We start from the raw sequence: 15,698 nt of genomic DNA, 5'->3' as shown, positions 1-15,698 counted from the left end.
AAATGCGGTTGGGGGGTCCCTGATTCTGAGGCTGCAGGCGTAGTCAGGAGCGTCGAGGGAGGTCCTTGGGTGCCAGATTCGGGGTCACAGTCGCCAGGGGGATGTCCTCGGGGTTTTTGTTCACTCCGGCACAGGCCAGGCTTGGTGGGTGCAGAGTGTGCAGGGTTCGCGGTTCCGGGTTGATACCAGGGGTTAGAAACTTGCTTTGAGCAGAGCCACTGCTCGTGGGAGTCCCAGGTGCTCAGAGTCACAAGGTAGCCAGGTCCTCCGGGGTTTGTGAGGTTGCTGGCCACAAGCGGTGCCGGGATTTAGCAGGAGCAGGTTTGAGGGTTGACAGGCCGGTAGGGCTGGGGCCAAAGCAGTTGGTGTCTTTCTCTTCTTAGCAGCTGCACGGCAGGCCTTCTTTCTTCTTGTTCTTCTTTGCTAGTTTAGAATCTGGAATCTAAGGAAGGTAGGTTCAGGGTGCCCCTAAATACTAGATTTAGGGGCGTTACAGGGAGGTAAAGAGCAGGGACCAATGGGACCCTGCCCTGGGGTGGGTACACCCCCTATCCTGCCACTCTCCTGTGGGAGGGGGGCAGTAGCCTAGTCCTGATTGGGCAGGGCTTCCCATCTTCAAGATGGCGAGAGCCCGGAGATGTGCTTCACCTCACCCCTCCCACCTGAGGGGTGGGGTTGGCAGAAGCTGGCACATCCCCTGTCCTTACTTGGGGTTTCCGGCCAGTCTTCCCGCCAGAGTGGGGGTCAGAACCGGTGGGGGCCAGTTGCTGAGTACAGCAAGTGGCCTGGAGAAGCTCACAAAGGCGGCATGCCTTTGAAGCTTCCCCCTGCCCATCCTGGGGGAGGAGACCTAGCACCTTGCCCAGGATGTGCATTGTTGCAGGCCCAGGAGAGCAGGGGCTCCACCCAGGGGTCCAGCAACATGTCTGCTGTGTGGCAGCCTAGACAGCCTCTCAGACAAGACGTGGATTGTAGGTTAGGTTTCAGGGGGCATCTCTAAGATACCCTCTGTAGTGCTTTGTACATTAAATCCCACACTGGCATAAGTGCGGGTTTAATGTGCTGAGAAGTTTGATACTAAACTTCTCAGTCTTCAGTGGTGCCATTATGGTGCTGTGGAGTTCGTGTTTGATGAGCTTTCAGCACCATATACTCTTAAATGGCAGCACTGCACCTACAGTGCCCAGGAATGGACCTGGGTACTGTAGGGGCACAGGACTCATGCTCCTGTGCCCACACCACTGGCATAGGGCACCCAGCTAGACAAGTGGCTAATGTATGCCAGGGCAGTGTAGGTTGTGCGCATGGCACACAGGGATGTGTGTTAGGGTACAAGGCCTCTAAGGGTGGCACAATAAGTGCTGCAGCCCTTAGAGGCCTTCTCTGGTCACAAGGCCCTGGGTACCTAGGGTACCATTTACCAGGGGCTGACATATGGCCAGGGTTTGCCAATTTGGGTTTTAGGTTTTAGGGAAGGACCGTAGGCCCTGGGCACCTGATTGGCAGGAATCCAGGGTACACTAAGTCAAAGTACATTCAGCAATTCAGCAAAAAGTGTGGGCATACCATGCAAGAAAGATGGCACTTTCTCACATTTATTTATCTAACTGAAGGCAAGGCACACAATTTATACCGAAAGACATTTGGTTGTACTGCTTGTTACTAACGCAAATACTTGAGTGCAGGTGCAGGCAACCATTTTAGTGAGTCAGCCCTCATGAATGTGATTGGTGCTGTGCCTTAGAGTAGAGGTTTCTTCCCTTTCTGGTGATTTTGGTGAAGAGTGCATGGTAAGCACAATATGGTAGTGAAAAGTGAAGCAGAAAAGAAGAATGGAGCTGAGGAAAATTAAAACATAGAACCACGTGTCTGATTTTCTGAGTCCTATCTTCTCTATCAGCAATCGTGAGATTTCCAGATAGTACAGTCTAAATCTGTCTAGGGCCACTGTTGAATCAACAACACAGTACAAATAAAATCTCTTTTGTAGCATATTGACAAGATGACTTAACATGTCCCACCCCACTGAGATAACTGAAAGTGAAGAAGTATCACAGAAAAAGTGAAACATGGAAATATTTATTTGACAAGTCAGGATACTGGATCGAGTCCTTTCTATTGGATGCAGTGCAGCATGAAAAGCAAATACAATTTCTCTAAAGAAATTAAATCATAGCAAAGAAATGTTTTGTGAAATATAAAGTAGAACAGTCGAGTTGGAACAAACACTTTCAAATTTAAAAATATCTAGTGACACTATGATAAAATTTTACATATTGGAGTTACAGGTGAGTACTTACTAGCAGAATGGATAGTTTGGGTGTGCCTGAATAGTTCTACATGTTGGCACATTCGTGGTGTCTATGTGTTTGGGAATGAAACCATAAGCGGCAGTCAAACATAAGTAAAGAAGCTGTAATACAATCCCTAGCAGCTGCATACTTTGATGCTAGGGATAGGCTATGGGTGGAGTTGTTTCAATATCCACAAGATAAACTGACCTTTTAGCAGATAGTGGTGGGTGAAATGTTTTGCCTATAGGCAGAATTGGTGCTGTGATTGTGGGATTCTACTCTCACCAAACTGCAGAGTAATACACTTTTTAATCTAGCCCTGGTACAGACTGCATTATTCTGTGAATGGTTGATGATTCCAGTGATTCAGTCGAGTAGATTGCCTAAACACCAAACCCCAACTGATTTTCAGAATATTTCAACCAACAATTTTGTCAAAATGAAAAAAACACTTAACACATAAAACATTTTGTGTGCTTTGCTTGTTTTGGGTAGAAGTAGCATCCATATTTTACTTGGGCCTCCCGGCTTATTTGATTGACCAGCTTCAAATCATTCAGAATGCAGCATCAATACTAATTCTGAAAATACTCCTACGGCAATCTGTCACAGCGTTTGCACTGGTTCCCTGTGATGATCAAATGCCCTCAATTCAAAGCCCTAAAGTTTGCCTGTAGACCCTTATCCCAGAATGGTTCTATCTACATTAGGAAAAGGCTCAAGTTGTGTCACCAATCTAGATCTCTTAGATAGCTGCAAGTCTCTAAAGTATTTATACCACAAGAGGGGGAAGATCCTTTTCATACCTTTCATTTTTTAAATGTATTTATTTATTTATTTAATGCTATTTTATATAGCACGAACATTACCCGAAAGTGTCAGAGCGCTTTATAAAAGAACCAGTTGCGTTACATAAGGACTTTGGATTACATGAGTTGCATGTGAAATACAAACAGAAAAAAATTGCAAATGTACAAGGTGTAAAGTCACTCAAGGAAGAGATAAGAACAGGAAAACAATTACACATGTACAAGTTTTAAAGTTCACTCAAGGAAGAGATACAAACAGAAAAACTCTAAAATCACATAGGAATGGTAGAATGTCCAAAGTCTACTACATATACTAGTGGTTAGAGTTCTATATATACTAATAGTAAATTCACACAGGATAACATTTTAACAGCAATTAGGCTTGGGCAATTATATAATACATATATATATGTATATATATATATATATATATATATATATATATATATATATATATATATATTACCTACTGGCGGTCGCCAGTAGGTAGTTATAGTTAGGACCACGTTTCCATAGGAAAACCTCAACATTCTATTTTGAATAACTTTGGCGCCGGTCGACGAATCCTCGCGAATTTCTCAAAATAGGTGGGGCGCTACGCTCCGCTCCTACCCTGAAAGTCTCGGGGGGATCCGTCAAGCGGGGGCTGAGATAAAAGGGGGGTCCCAAAACGCGTTTTTCCCATGCATTTTTCCATAGGACCTTTAGAACGAGCTACAGCCCGAACGGCTGAACAGAATTACTCAAAATTTGGCAGAGAGGTAGTCCCTAGGTCAAGGAAGTGCCTTTTGTAGGTTTGGTGTAAATCTGTTCAGTAGATTCTGAGAAAATAGCCTTTAAATCAATATATATATCTGAGCCCGCTTACGGTACGCTTACCGTACGCTTACGGTAAGCGTACGGTGGCGTGCGCGAGCGCGATTCTGATTGGCTCTTAGATCTTAGTAAACATTCGAATCGGCCGAAACCAGGAAGCGGCGGCCGCCATTTTGTGTATTTCACTCTGAAAAAAAAGAGTGAAAACAAGGAAAGGGGGCAATGAGGAGAGTTACAGACCCCCTAACATTTGTAAGGGGGTCAAAGAAGGACAGAAAAGTACAAAGAAAACATTTATTGATTTTAAAAAAAATCACGGGGTACGCGTACGGTAAGCTTACGGTAAGCGTACGGTAGGAAAAAAAAAAAAAAAAAAATGAAAATCAGATTTAAGTGTTTAGATATTAGGGGGCTCTAAAAAGAGCCGTTGTGTTTATGAAATGATTTTTTAGTGGTACCTACAAGTAAGTACCGATGCAGAGTCTAAGGTTCAAGAGGAAGACTCTGTTCCCTTCATCATTGAAGTGCACACCATCTCCTCTATAAATGTCTTGCATGTCATAACGCAAGTTGTTGTGGTAAATGGCACCCATACCATAGTCACGGAGGAAAGCAGAAACAGATTTGTTGACGTGCTTTCTTGCTTTGTCATCGCACCGCGTGCCCACCGTGCGTGCACGGCACTAACTGCGTAAAGTGGGCGCGCGGTGCGCGAAGCGCACCGCGTGCTCACTGTGCACGCACGGTGCGCGAAGCGCACCGTGCGCGCACGGAACGAACTGCGTTAAGTGGGCGCGCACGCCACGAATGGCGTAAAGTAACTTAGCATTTAAAAAACCGTACAAATTCACTGAAAAAACCATAGGTTTCACACACGTTATAGTTAGGAATTAGCATTTAAAAAACCTTGCAAATTCACTGAAAAAACCATAGGTTTCACACATGTTATAGTTAGCGGAAATTTTACTGATAAAAAACCAATGAAATTCCCCCGTTATAGTTAGTGCAGGCAACTATAACTCACGCGACCGCAATCTTCTGCTGATGACATATGTGTCTTTATGAAAAAAAAATATTTGTAATATATGTATAGCTAAAAATGTATGGAAGAAGACATGGGCAAATAAGTGTCTAAATACAGTATTAGCATCAGCAGAGGATTGCGGTCGCGTGAGTTATAGTTGCCTGCACTAACTATAACGGGGGAATTTCATTGGTTTTTTATCAGTAAAATTTCCGCTAACTATAACATGTGTGAAACCTATGGTTTTTTCAGTGAATATATATATATACATATATATATATATATATATATTTAAGGCAGTCCAGCAAGAAGAGAACAACGATCAAGGGTCATCAGGAGCAGTCAGGCAGCACCGATTCCAGTTTGACTCAGAGTTCAGGAGAGTTAGTATATAAACATTGCCCTGCATGTCTCGCCCGTTTTTGTGCCTGCCGCCGCACCCAGATAGCCGTTTCAATGCTTTATATGCAGTAGGCCGCCCCTCGCCCGCTGCGCAGCTCCACTGCCGTGATCAGTGCTCGGGTCCCCCAACCAAAGGGAGAGGGCTATGATTCACGGCCAATGCTCCCCGGGCCGCCAGCTGCTGGGTCGCCGGAGATGGGTGGGGGGAGAGAGCAGAGACGCAATCCTGGCCCGGGCCCAGACAGTTGCGGGCCGGATCAGGTGCCAGGTGCAAGGATCGCACCGACTGTGCATCCGGGCACTCACAGCGCTCACCTCCGAGGCAGAAAGCCGGCATCGAAGTCGTGGTGTAGCTGCATTCAGCTCCAGGGGGGAGAGTGCATCGCTCCTCCTCCCGTCTTCGTCCAGGGATCGCACAGTCCCCTCTCCGTCCAGCGGCACTTGGCGGCACCATTGCAGCACAGAGCACCCTCATTCACCGTGCACCCTCATGCACAGTGCACCCTCCCTCTTGCTTAACGAGCGGCTCCCTCTGAATCCATAAAAAACGAAACTAAAGACCTTTCTCTTTAATCAATCTCCTGATCCCCTTCTAGTGCCAGAAGGCATTATTTCCTCGGCTAGCGCTGAGATGCTTCTTCTGAAGTAGCAGTGCGCTGTTAAAATGTATTAATATGATTATTAGGTACTCTAAACCGTAAAGAAAATGGAACGTGATGGGTGGAGGTTGAGGTGATGCCGCATTCTACTGTCATTCACAATGCAGTCTAATGATGCTAATCCACCGCATTTTATGTAGGAGCTTGCAAATATTTGAAAAATAAGGGTCACAATATTCACCTGTAAGAGCCAGTGAATGAAACAGCTAACTTCACATCAAAACATAGATTTACAACATATTTTGTCAAAATCTTGTCCGTACACAGATATCCCCATGCCAAAAATCCTGTAGTTAATTATTAAATACAGCTAAACTCTCTTCTACCATTAGAATAATGTGTTATTCTAACTCCATTCCTACTATCTTTGCGCACCAGTGCTTGATAGTGGGATTGCGTTCTAGTTGCATCTTATGCAGGGAGATATTTTGGAATCTATGTCTTTGTGAAATATGTTTTTGAAATATTTCTAATGTGATAATAATATAAATAGGAATAAAGTAATAATAATAATAATAATAATGATAATATCTTTCTTTTGTATACGGTAATACTCCAGTTCCCAAGCACTGTAAATAGCAGATGTTACTTTGACCAAATTAATGAGCACTTCACCAATTTGAACTTTAATGAGAGGATTTGGGCTTGCCCCAAATTTTTTCTTTCTAAAGAAAAATATGCAGATAATGGCATGTTTTCGCTTTTTGTCTGAAATGCAATCTACACCAGATTTGCCAGTGTTTTTGCAAAAAACGTGCCTAAATGAGCCAGTGGTTTGCAGCAAATTGGTGTGAGGAGAAAGCAATATTCACAAGGCTATTTGTCATGTGCGGCAGACGTACACAACAACTAGCTTCATTTGGCACTTCACAGAGTTGGATTTAGTCATAAAGAGGTTTCTGTGGGAGTAAATCTCCGGAGTGAGGGGGTGGCCAGACATTCCTGCCCTGAGAGCAGTCGGAGATTTACTCCTATTAAGGGACAAAGTAAATCCATTTCCAGTGTGCGAAGGGAAAGCAAGCACCCTAACACTGGCGGAGGTGTAAAGAATGCAGGATCTCTACAGGGAGAAATAATTTTCCTGTAATGAAAAAAGTTAAATATCTACCTATTATGTCTATTTCTCTTATGTGAAAACGTACAGGTGTGTTTTTGCTTGAGAAAATGGAATTCTCACTTTTCCCTGATTATGTCTGAAAAGCTGAAACCGTAGCTGAATCTTGACAGCATTATTCAGAACATGATCAATGAGACACTGCACATTTGACAGAACAAAAAGGCCATCCACCATTACAGGAGAAACATTTGAGGTGTGACGGCTCTTCATTCTGTCAAGATACCTGAACGAGGAATCAGGGTTGGACCCTGGTCAAATTTCCCCACGTTCGCAGTGTCAAAATAGGCAGTATATTCGCAATCCAACACTTGAGGCTTGTGTCTCTGCATTAACTCAGATGCCGTTTTCATCCCTAAACAAAATTGTTTCACTTCTTCCCAAGAACAACTAATGAGACAATTCCCAGAATCCTGGAAATATGTTGTCGGTCCCTGACGCTTTGTGACTCCTGATACACGTGTCATGGGTTGCAGAAAGTACATGTTCACTGGGGCACATTATGCACATTGCAGGTACATAGGATGAAAACACTCACTGTTGAGGACGGCCGCTTTGTTGCTCAACTTCACATATTTGGAAAATAAACTGCGAATCTTCTTGCCGGAGGCATCCCGCCAACCTTTCCAGGCAAACAGAAGCTCGTCGTAGCTCCTGGACTTGGACAGGATTTCGGTCAGATCTGTCAACAGAGCAAAGAGAAGGCAAAGCATGAACTGCTGTTTCTGCCCCTAGACCCAGAGCTTAGCTGATCCTGGAGCACATGGCAGTAACCTTTCAACACTTTGTTGTGAGAGTGTACCTAGAATTCGAACACCATCCTAATAATCTGGTGCAAACATTCCTGTCCTTGATTCAGAATTGCTCCTTATTTTGAGTCCAATCCTTATTTTGATAGATTCTTATACAGTGTTGAGAAGTGTTGGAACATCCTGATATATAGTAGAAGCATTCTAATTGTTTGTTGAGAATTGCCCCAAACATTCTAATTCCTGTTTGAGAATCTGTTCTTAACATGTAAAACCGCAGAGGAGACATTTGAATAATTTGTTGTGAAATTGTTCCTAAATTTAAAACCCTTTATCGAGAATTAATGCTAATAACTTAATACTTGTGAAATACGGTTTCCATTAGAAGCCTCAACCGTAAACAACTGCATCAAAATCTGGTTATTCACGGCTGTGACGTAACAATAGTGGGTAACAAAAGTGGTTACCCTCTCTTGAGACTTCAGCCAGGGAAGCACTTTCTTCCCTCTGTTCTACTGCCTCGCCTGGGTCTCAAGCGACTTCAGCAAGCCAGTAGAAGGGCAGTTAGCAGTCTCACCCACCTCCCTCCACCTTTTCCTGGGTCTCCACAAGCATTAGGGGGAGGGTATATGTTGAGAATGGTGAAGGCGAATGTGCGAGGCCAGTTTTTTTTTTAGCATTTGGAGGAGAGACCACGTATGGCTCAAACATTGCTCCCCTATCCCAGAGTATACTTTGGAAAAGGGACTGAGGATTTGGGGGGATGCAATTATAAGCTGTGCCTTAGAGGGAGACTTTTCAATTCGGGGTTCTGAACGACACACAGGGAATCTGAGCTTTGCTCTTGTTGAATCCCTCGGTAAAAAAACATCCCTGTAGTTCATAGTTATCCACCTACATTCTATACATTAAGAAGAGTGTTCTTAATTTTGATAATCTATGCCTGAGAATTATATCAACAATTGTAGAGAAGGGTCCAAAGTGGTTAACTGTCTCCGGTGGCCCAGGCGCAGCAGTGGAATGGTGGTTGTCAGTCTCACCCGTCTTCTCCCACCTTCTCCCATCTCTCCCTGGTCTCCAAAGAGCCGAGGGAGATGAGAGAATGCAGGTGGCACTGCTCCTGTGCCAAGTGTCTTCTCCCCTGTCAGCGCGGGCTTCTGCTGACCTGTTCTTGGACGAGGAATTTAGTGATGCTGACAAGTGGTTTCCACAGTGCCCCTTGTCAGGATGGTGCCGGCTCTCCGCTCTCAATGTGAGAATAGAAAGTGCATCTTTGGGCTGGCACGGGAAAGGACTGCGCAGAGGGTGGTGGCAATTATATTTCAATTTGGGCGGTTGAGGTAGGTTTTGCAGAGGGTGGTGGTGGAGGGTGGCAGGAGGCCAGGTATTTCTTCTGTCCAGTTTTGGGAGGAGCCTGTTGTAGGGTGTATCCAGAGGGTGGTGGTTGGCAGGAGGTCAGGGATATTTTCACAGATTTGGGAAGGGAAATTAAGCGTTTTTCAGAGGGTAATGGGTGTGGGTGGCAGGAGGCCAGTTACATATTTTTATTGTAGGGAATGTGGGGGTATCTTAAAGGTGGTTGGGGTGGGTAGCAGGATGCCAGCTTCTTTTGTTTTATTATTTTGGCTCCCCCATCCCTCCTTCAGCCCTGTGTATATCTTGGAAGTAGGTGATCCAGGGACCATATACAAAATAACATTATTGATGGGTAAAATTATGTGACTAAAGGGGAGGTTTTTTCAGCTGAGTCACATCATAGACAACTCAAGCTAAGCTCTTGTTGGCTAGTTAACGTCACTCTGAACCCCTCAATAAAAAAAAATCCCCATTATTTACAGTTACCAATCTATAATTCTATATGTTGAGATCTGATCCTTCCTTTCCAATAAATTGTTGAAAAGTGGTGATAAAAGTATTTTCCTAACATTGTAAACCTTTTTTGAGGATCGCCTCTAACAATCTGATCCTTATGTGACAATCTGTTCCTAACAATAAAACATTAGCTGAGAAGTGTTCTTCATTAAGGTCTGCTCTCAGCAATTTAATCCTTACTTGAGGCCGTCTCCCAATATTCACATCTTTGACCATTGTTGCTAACTTCCTAATCCTTAGCTGAAAACAATTCTTAACATTCTAACCCCTAGGAAGAGTGGCCATCGAATTCTTCGTATATGACTATGTGTTTGAGGATTTACGTGTCTTTTACTATTGGTGTTACACATGAAGGCATATGTTTCACTTCCATTGGAATTAGGTCAGAGAAATGTAAGGGGTAAGAAAGATGGCAGTTCCCGAGACTTAACCTTCAGCTGTTAAACTTGGAATAAAGTTACAGACGTTGCACTGGAAAAAAATAAGAAGACAGGATGATTCAGGGATGTTACATTGTGCGCTATTTAATCCTGGATAACATGTATAGTTCAAAATCACCTATAAGGGGAATTAGACAACTCATACATTCCTGTAGCAACTGGCAGTGGTAGTTCAGTTTACAGTCTTGTTGATCATATTAACTACCCTGCCAAAAATGAATCTAACGGAAGAAAAACCCCTTGGGAGCAGGGGATGACGGTCATGCAGCTTTATACAAGAAGTGTTTTTAGTTTCCCTTTAAGGTTTGATATTTGTTTCCGATACTATAAGCTTTCTTGCAGAGTAGCCTACAATTCTTCAAGCAGACACTGTGATAAACTGCAGACTAGTCCGAGGACTATGCGCCACTTCCTGAACTGCTCTTGTTCACGTTAAATAGCAGTATTGAGGACTATATAAACAAGCATTTGCAATGCAATAGGTCTCGCATTCACGCGAGTTTAAGCTATTGGCATTGTAAATGACACTGCCTTTTATTTAAGTTTTAAAAAAGAAAACAAAAATAAAAGGCATTGTTATTTGTAATTTGAGTAGCTCAAACTTGCGTAAATGCGAGACCTATTGCATTGCAAATGCTTGTTCTGCAAATGTAGAGGGGAGTAGAATTACGTGTTGTCAAGTAGAGTGGAAATATGCAGAGTGAAATTATGATGTGTGGGGTGAAATTATGTGGCATGAAAGTATGTTGAGTGGCTTGGAACTGTGTGGCATGGAGCTGAATTGTGAGATGTGGAATTCTTTGGCGTGGTGTGGCATAGACTGCAATTGTATGGAAATGAATTATGTTACCTGGAGTTAAATTATGTGGCATGGTGTGGAATTAAGGGATGTGGTGTGGAATTAATTGGCATGGCGTGGAGTAGGATTATATGGTGTGGTGTGGAATTGTGTGGAGTGGAATTGTGTGGCATAGAATTGTGTGGCATGGAATTGTGTTGAGAGGAATGGAAGTATGTGTCATGGAATGGAGTGGAAATATGTGGCATGGAATGAAATTATGTGGTGGACTTGAATTATGTGCCGCTAAGTGGAATTATGTTATTGAGTGGATTCATTAATAGTGGAGTGGAATTATGTGGCATGGAATTACGTTCCATGGAGTGTAATTATGTGGTATGGCATGGAATTAATTGGTGTGGATTTGTGTGGTGTGGCCTAGAATTGTGGGGTGTTGAGGGAAATTGTGAGACATGGAATTGTGTGGCGTGGTATGCAATTGTGTGACATGGAGTGCAATTCTGCGGAGAGGAAGTATGGGGGTGGAGTGGAATTATGTGATGTGGTGTGGAATTATGGGGTGTGGTATGGAATTATGTGGCATGCAATTGTGTGCCATGGAATGGAATTATGTGGTGTGGATTTATGAGAAGTGGAGAGCACTTTATGTGGCATGGAATTATGTGGAGTGGAATTATTTTGCATTCACTGAGATAGACATGTTACTGTGTGGCGTGAACTACAATTTTGTGACGTGGTGTGCAATTGTGTGGAGAGGAATTCAGTGCCGTGAAGTGGAATTATGTGACATGGTGTGAAATCAAGTGGTGTGGCATAGAATTAGGTGGCAAGGAGTGGAATTATGCTCCGTGGAGTAGAATTATGAGATGTGACATGGAATGGTCTGGCATGGAATTGTCTGGTGTGGAATTGTGTGGTGTGAAATTATGTTGGTTTGGGGAGATTACATTTAGGTGGTACAGTGTGGTACAATGTGGAATTATGTGGTATGGAGTGGAATTATGTCTCATGGAGTGGAATTATGTAGCATGATGTGGAGTCGTGATGTTGCATGGAGTTAAATTATGTGGGATGGAGTTGAATTGTGTGGCATGGAATTGTGGGGTGTTGACTAGTGGAATTATGTGGTGTAGAGTAGAATTAGGTGGCGTGAAATTATGTGGAGAAGAATTGTGTTGCATGGAATTGTTTGGCATGGTATTGTGCGGCATTGAGAGGATTGGAATTATGCGACATGGAGTGGAATTATGTGGCTTGGATTGGAAATATGAGGGTGGAGTGCACTTAGGTGGCATGGAGTTGAATTGTGTGGTTCAGAATTGTGTTGCATGGAGTGTAATTGTGTTGACTGGAGTGGAATTGTGCAACGTGGAATTGTGTGGCGTGAAATGCAATTGTGTGATGTGGAGTGCAATTGGGTGACATGGAGTGTCACTGAGTGGAGTGGAAATCATATAGCATGGAGTGGAATTATGTGACATGGTAATGAATTGTGTGGTGTTGAGTGGAATTACGTGCCGTGGAATTATGTGGCATGGAGCCGAATTATGTTGATTTGAATTGTGTGGCTTGGCATTACATGCCATGGATTGGCTTTAAGTGGCGCAGAATTTTTTGGCATGGAATTGTGTGGTGTGAAATTGTATGGCGTGCAATTGTGTGCCATGGAGTGAAATTTTGAGACATGGAATTGTGAGGAGTGCCACTGTGTGACATGGAGTGCAATTGTGTGGAGTGGGATTAAGTGATGTGGAGTGGAATTATGTGACGTGGTGTGGAATTATGTGGTGTGGAGTGAAAGTGTGTGGCATATAGTAGAATTATGTGGCATGGATTTATGTGATGTGCAATTGTGTCGCATGGCAAGGAATTGAGTTGAGTGGAAATATGTTGATCTGAATTATGTGGCACGAAAGGGAAGAGGCATTATGTGACACAGAGTGGAATTATGTTGTAGGGAGTGAAATTATGTGGCATAGTATGTGGCATGATGTGGAATTATATGTTGTGCACTGAAGTGGAATTATGTGGTATGGAGTAGAATTATGTGGCATGGAATTGTGTGAGTGGAAATTCGTGGCATGAGTGGAATTATGAGATGTGGAATTGTGTTGCATGGAACTGCGAGGCCTTGAGTGGTGTGGAATTATGTGGCATGGGGTGAAATGATGTGGTATGGAGTAGATTGAAAATAGGTGGAGTGGAATTATGTGACTTGGAGGGGTAATATATGGCATAAAATTATGTGGTGTGGAGTTGAATTACGTTGCGTGGAACTTGGTTGCGTGGGATTCTGTGGTGTGGAGTCGAATTGTGAGACATGGAATTGTGCAGCATGGAGAGCAATTGTGTGGCATGAAGGGCAGATGTGTAACTTGGAGTGCAATTGTGTGATGTGGAATGCCATTGTGTGGAGTGGAGTCATGTAGGGAGGAGTGGAATTATGTTACACTTTGTTGAATTATGTGGTGTTCTGTCAAATTATGTGGCATGATGTGGAGTGGCATTATGTGATGTGGAGTAGAATTATGTGACATAGAATTGTGTAGCATGGCGTGTAATTGTGTTGCAATGAGTGGTGTAAAATTATGTGGCATATAATAAAGCATAATTATGTATAGAGGTCATTTAAGTGCCTGCTGCTTGTTTCCTCTGACAGATGGTCACTTGAGAGCAATGTATCGGAGTTTGGAGCTGATCAATAACGTGTCCACAGGAGGGGAAACAGCAATTAAGGAGGATATCTCTGTCTCCCTTCACGCCCAGGGAGGAGGGAGATGGGAGCAGAGCATCAAAGGGCTGGGTGAGAAGGGAGGGGGGAATGCAAGGGTCAAAGCGGCGAAAGTGAAAGTAATCGAGCAGAGCATCAAAGGACTGGGTGAGAAGGGAGGGGGGAATGCAATTAGCAGAGGAGCAGCTGTGCACGTGCATGTGATCTCGTGCACTCAAGGTTTAGGCCAGCCAAAAGTGTGCGTAGCACTTTGAAAATCCCACATATAAAATGTCTCTTCGAGCCTTTGGCTCGCGAGACCTAATAAATGGGGATGGTTTATTAACCCCTTGGCTGCGGCAGGAATTCCGCCGCAGTGCTGGGGGGGGGTTTGGGGGCAGCGCTGTGGCGCTGTGCTCAAGACGGAGCCACTCCGTCATGAGCCACGGTTGAGCTGTGCTCATGACGGAGTGGTTCCGTCATGACTCCGCCCACTGCGCTAATCGCCCGCACAGGCGGGGAATCAGCGCAGCGTGGGAGGAGCAGTGGCCAACGGCCGCAGCATGACGGAACCACTCCGTCATGAGCACACGGCACCCGTGGCTCATGACGGAGTGGTTCCGTCATGAGCGCTGAAGGGGTTAAGTTTTCTTACAAGCGTTCATGTGGTGCAGACCATTGCACCAATTTATTTACTGGTGTATTAGCCCTGAGGACCAAGGAGATAAACCGTCCGCAGGATGCTTGAGAGTAGAATACATACGCTTCTTCAATACTCAGGCCTGAGGACCCTGGCAAAGTCCCAGAATACTAAAGGGCAGATTTATGTTTCCTGGCGCATCCCTGCAAATCAGCAGGGATGCGCCAGGAAAGATGCGTCACGCAAGTTTACCCTTGCGCCACCACAGATGCGCCGCATTTACAATGCAGCGCATCGTGGTGCAAGGATAAACAGATGCGTGACGCATCTGATGGCGTAAGGGCGGCGCATTGCTGGAGTCGTGTCGCAAGCACGACGCAACTCCAGCAATGTTTAGGGGCTGCCCATACCTAACATGCTGCGTCATGCCTTATGCCTGCTTCAAGCAGGCGCAAGGTTTTGACACAGCAGCGTCGGAAAAGTGACTGAGTGAAATCTTGTAGATTTCACTGCATCACTTTTCCGAGGCTTTTTCCGATGGAACGCCCACCCTGCATACATTAAACCTGACGCAGGTTTAATGTGGCGCAGGGCTTTACACCGTGACGCATCTCCATAGATGCGTCACGATGTAAATGGGGCGCAACGTGGCGCAGGGTTTACGCCGCCGCTGCGTCACAAAGTGACGCAACGGCGGCAAGTCTAACATAAATCTGCCCCTAGGTGCTTTGACTTTTGAAGTAACCAAAGCTGCATATGAAAGGTCCCTCAGACCTGGCCACTGTGTCTCACCTGGATCCAGCTGGAGGCAGTTTGTGGTCTGCCCGTCTCGGCACACCTTGGCCACACTGTACATGGTCTCCATGTCCGAGAGGATCTGGTTGTACTGCAGAGATAATACACAGACTAGTTAGGACAAGTAAACAATTGAATCAAAATGCACTAAAAAATACTCTTTTGATGTGAAGTGCAAAAAAAAGTTCTCTGGTCTATCTAAATGTGTAACATTATTGTTACTCTCTGGTAATATAGTCACCAGTTCCCTATGACTTAGCTTCTTCCCTTGACCAAATGTTTGCATCTTCCACAACGGTGGTGAACTGATGAACCACCCCAGAATATATGACGTATGTTCCAGGATGTGATGTGGTGCAGGGAGTAAGGGGCCGGATCGAGGAATGAAGAGCCGGTGGCTCTTTCTATGGGCTCTGCCCAGCTGCGACTCATCATGGACAGACAGTTTTTGAAAGTTTTTCATCCCAGAATGCGTGCATCAAGAGAGGGCGTGAGAATGGGTTTGCAACTACCTGTGCATTCATACTGCAATAGCAAACCTTGCTATAGGGCTACAGAGGTGAGCAAACCATGGA

At 44.5% G+C, this 15,698-nt stretch overlaps 1 protein-coding gene across 1 annotated transcript in view; it reads right to left on the bottom strand.

Annotated features, from left to right (window-relative positions):
• ACE (angiotensin I converting enzyme) overlaps nucleotides 1-15,698 on the bottom strand; it is a 298,219-nt gene that overhangs the window by 85,412 nt on the left and 197,109 nt on the right. Inside the window, exons 15-16 of the mRNA XM_085632599.1 lie at nucleotides 15,121-15,214; nucleotides 7,657-7,800 (exon numbers count right to left, since the gene is read on the bottom strand). Coding sequence (XP_085488725.1) covers nucleotides 7,657-7,800; nucleotides 15,121-15,214 — 238 coding nt within the window. The remainder of the gene's footprint in view (nucleotides 1-7,656; nucleotides 7,801-15,120; nucleotides 15,215-15,698) is intronic.

Source organism: Triturus cristatus, chromosome 2_1 (genome assembly GCF_964204655.1).
Source record: "Triturus cristatus chromosome 2_1, aTriCri1.1, whole genome shotgun sequence".
NCBI lineage: Eukaryota > Metazoa > Chordata > Amphibia > Caudata > Salamandridae > Triturus > Triturus cristatus.
This window is presented reverse-complemented; position numbering and strand designations above follow the sequence as displayed.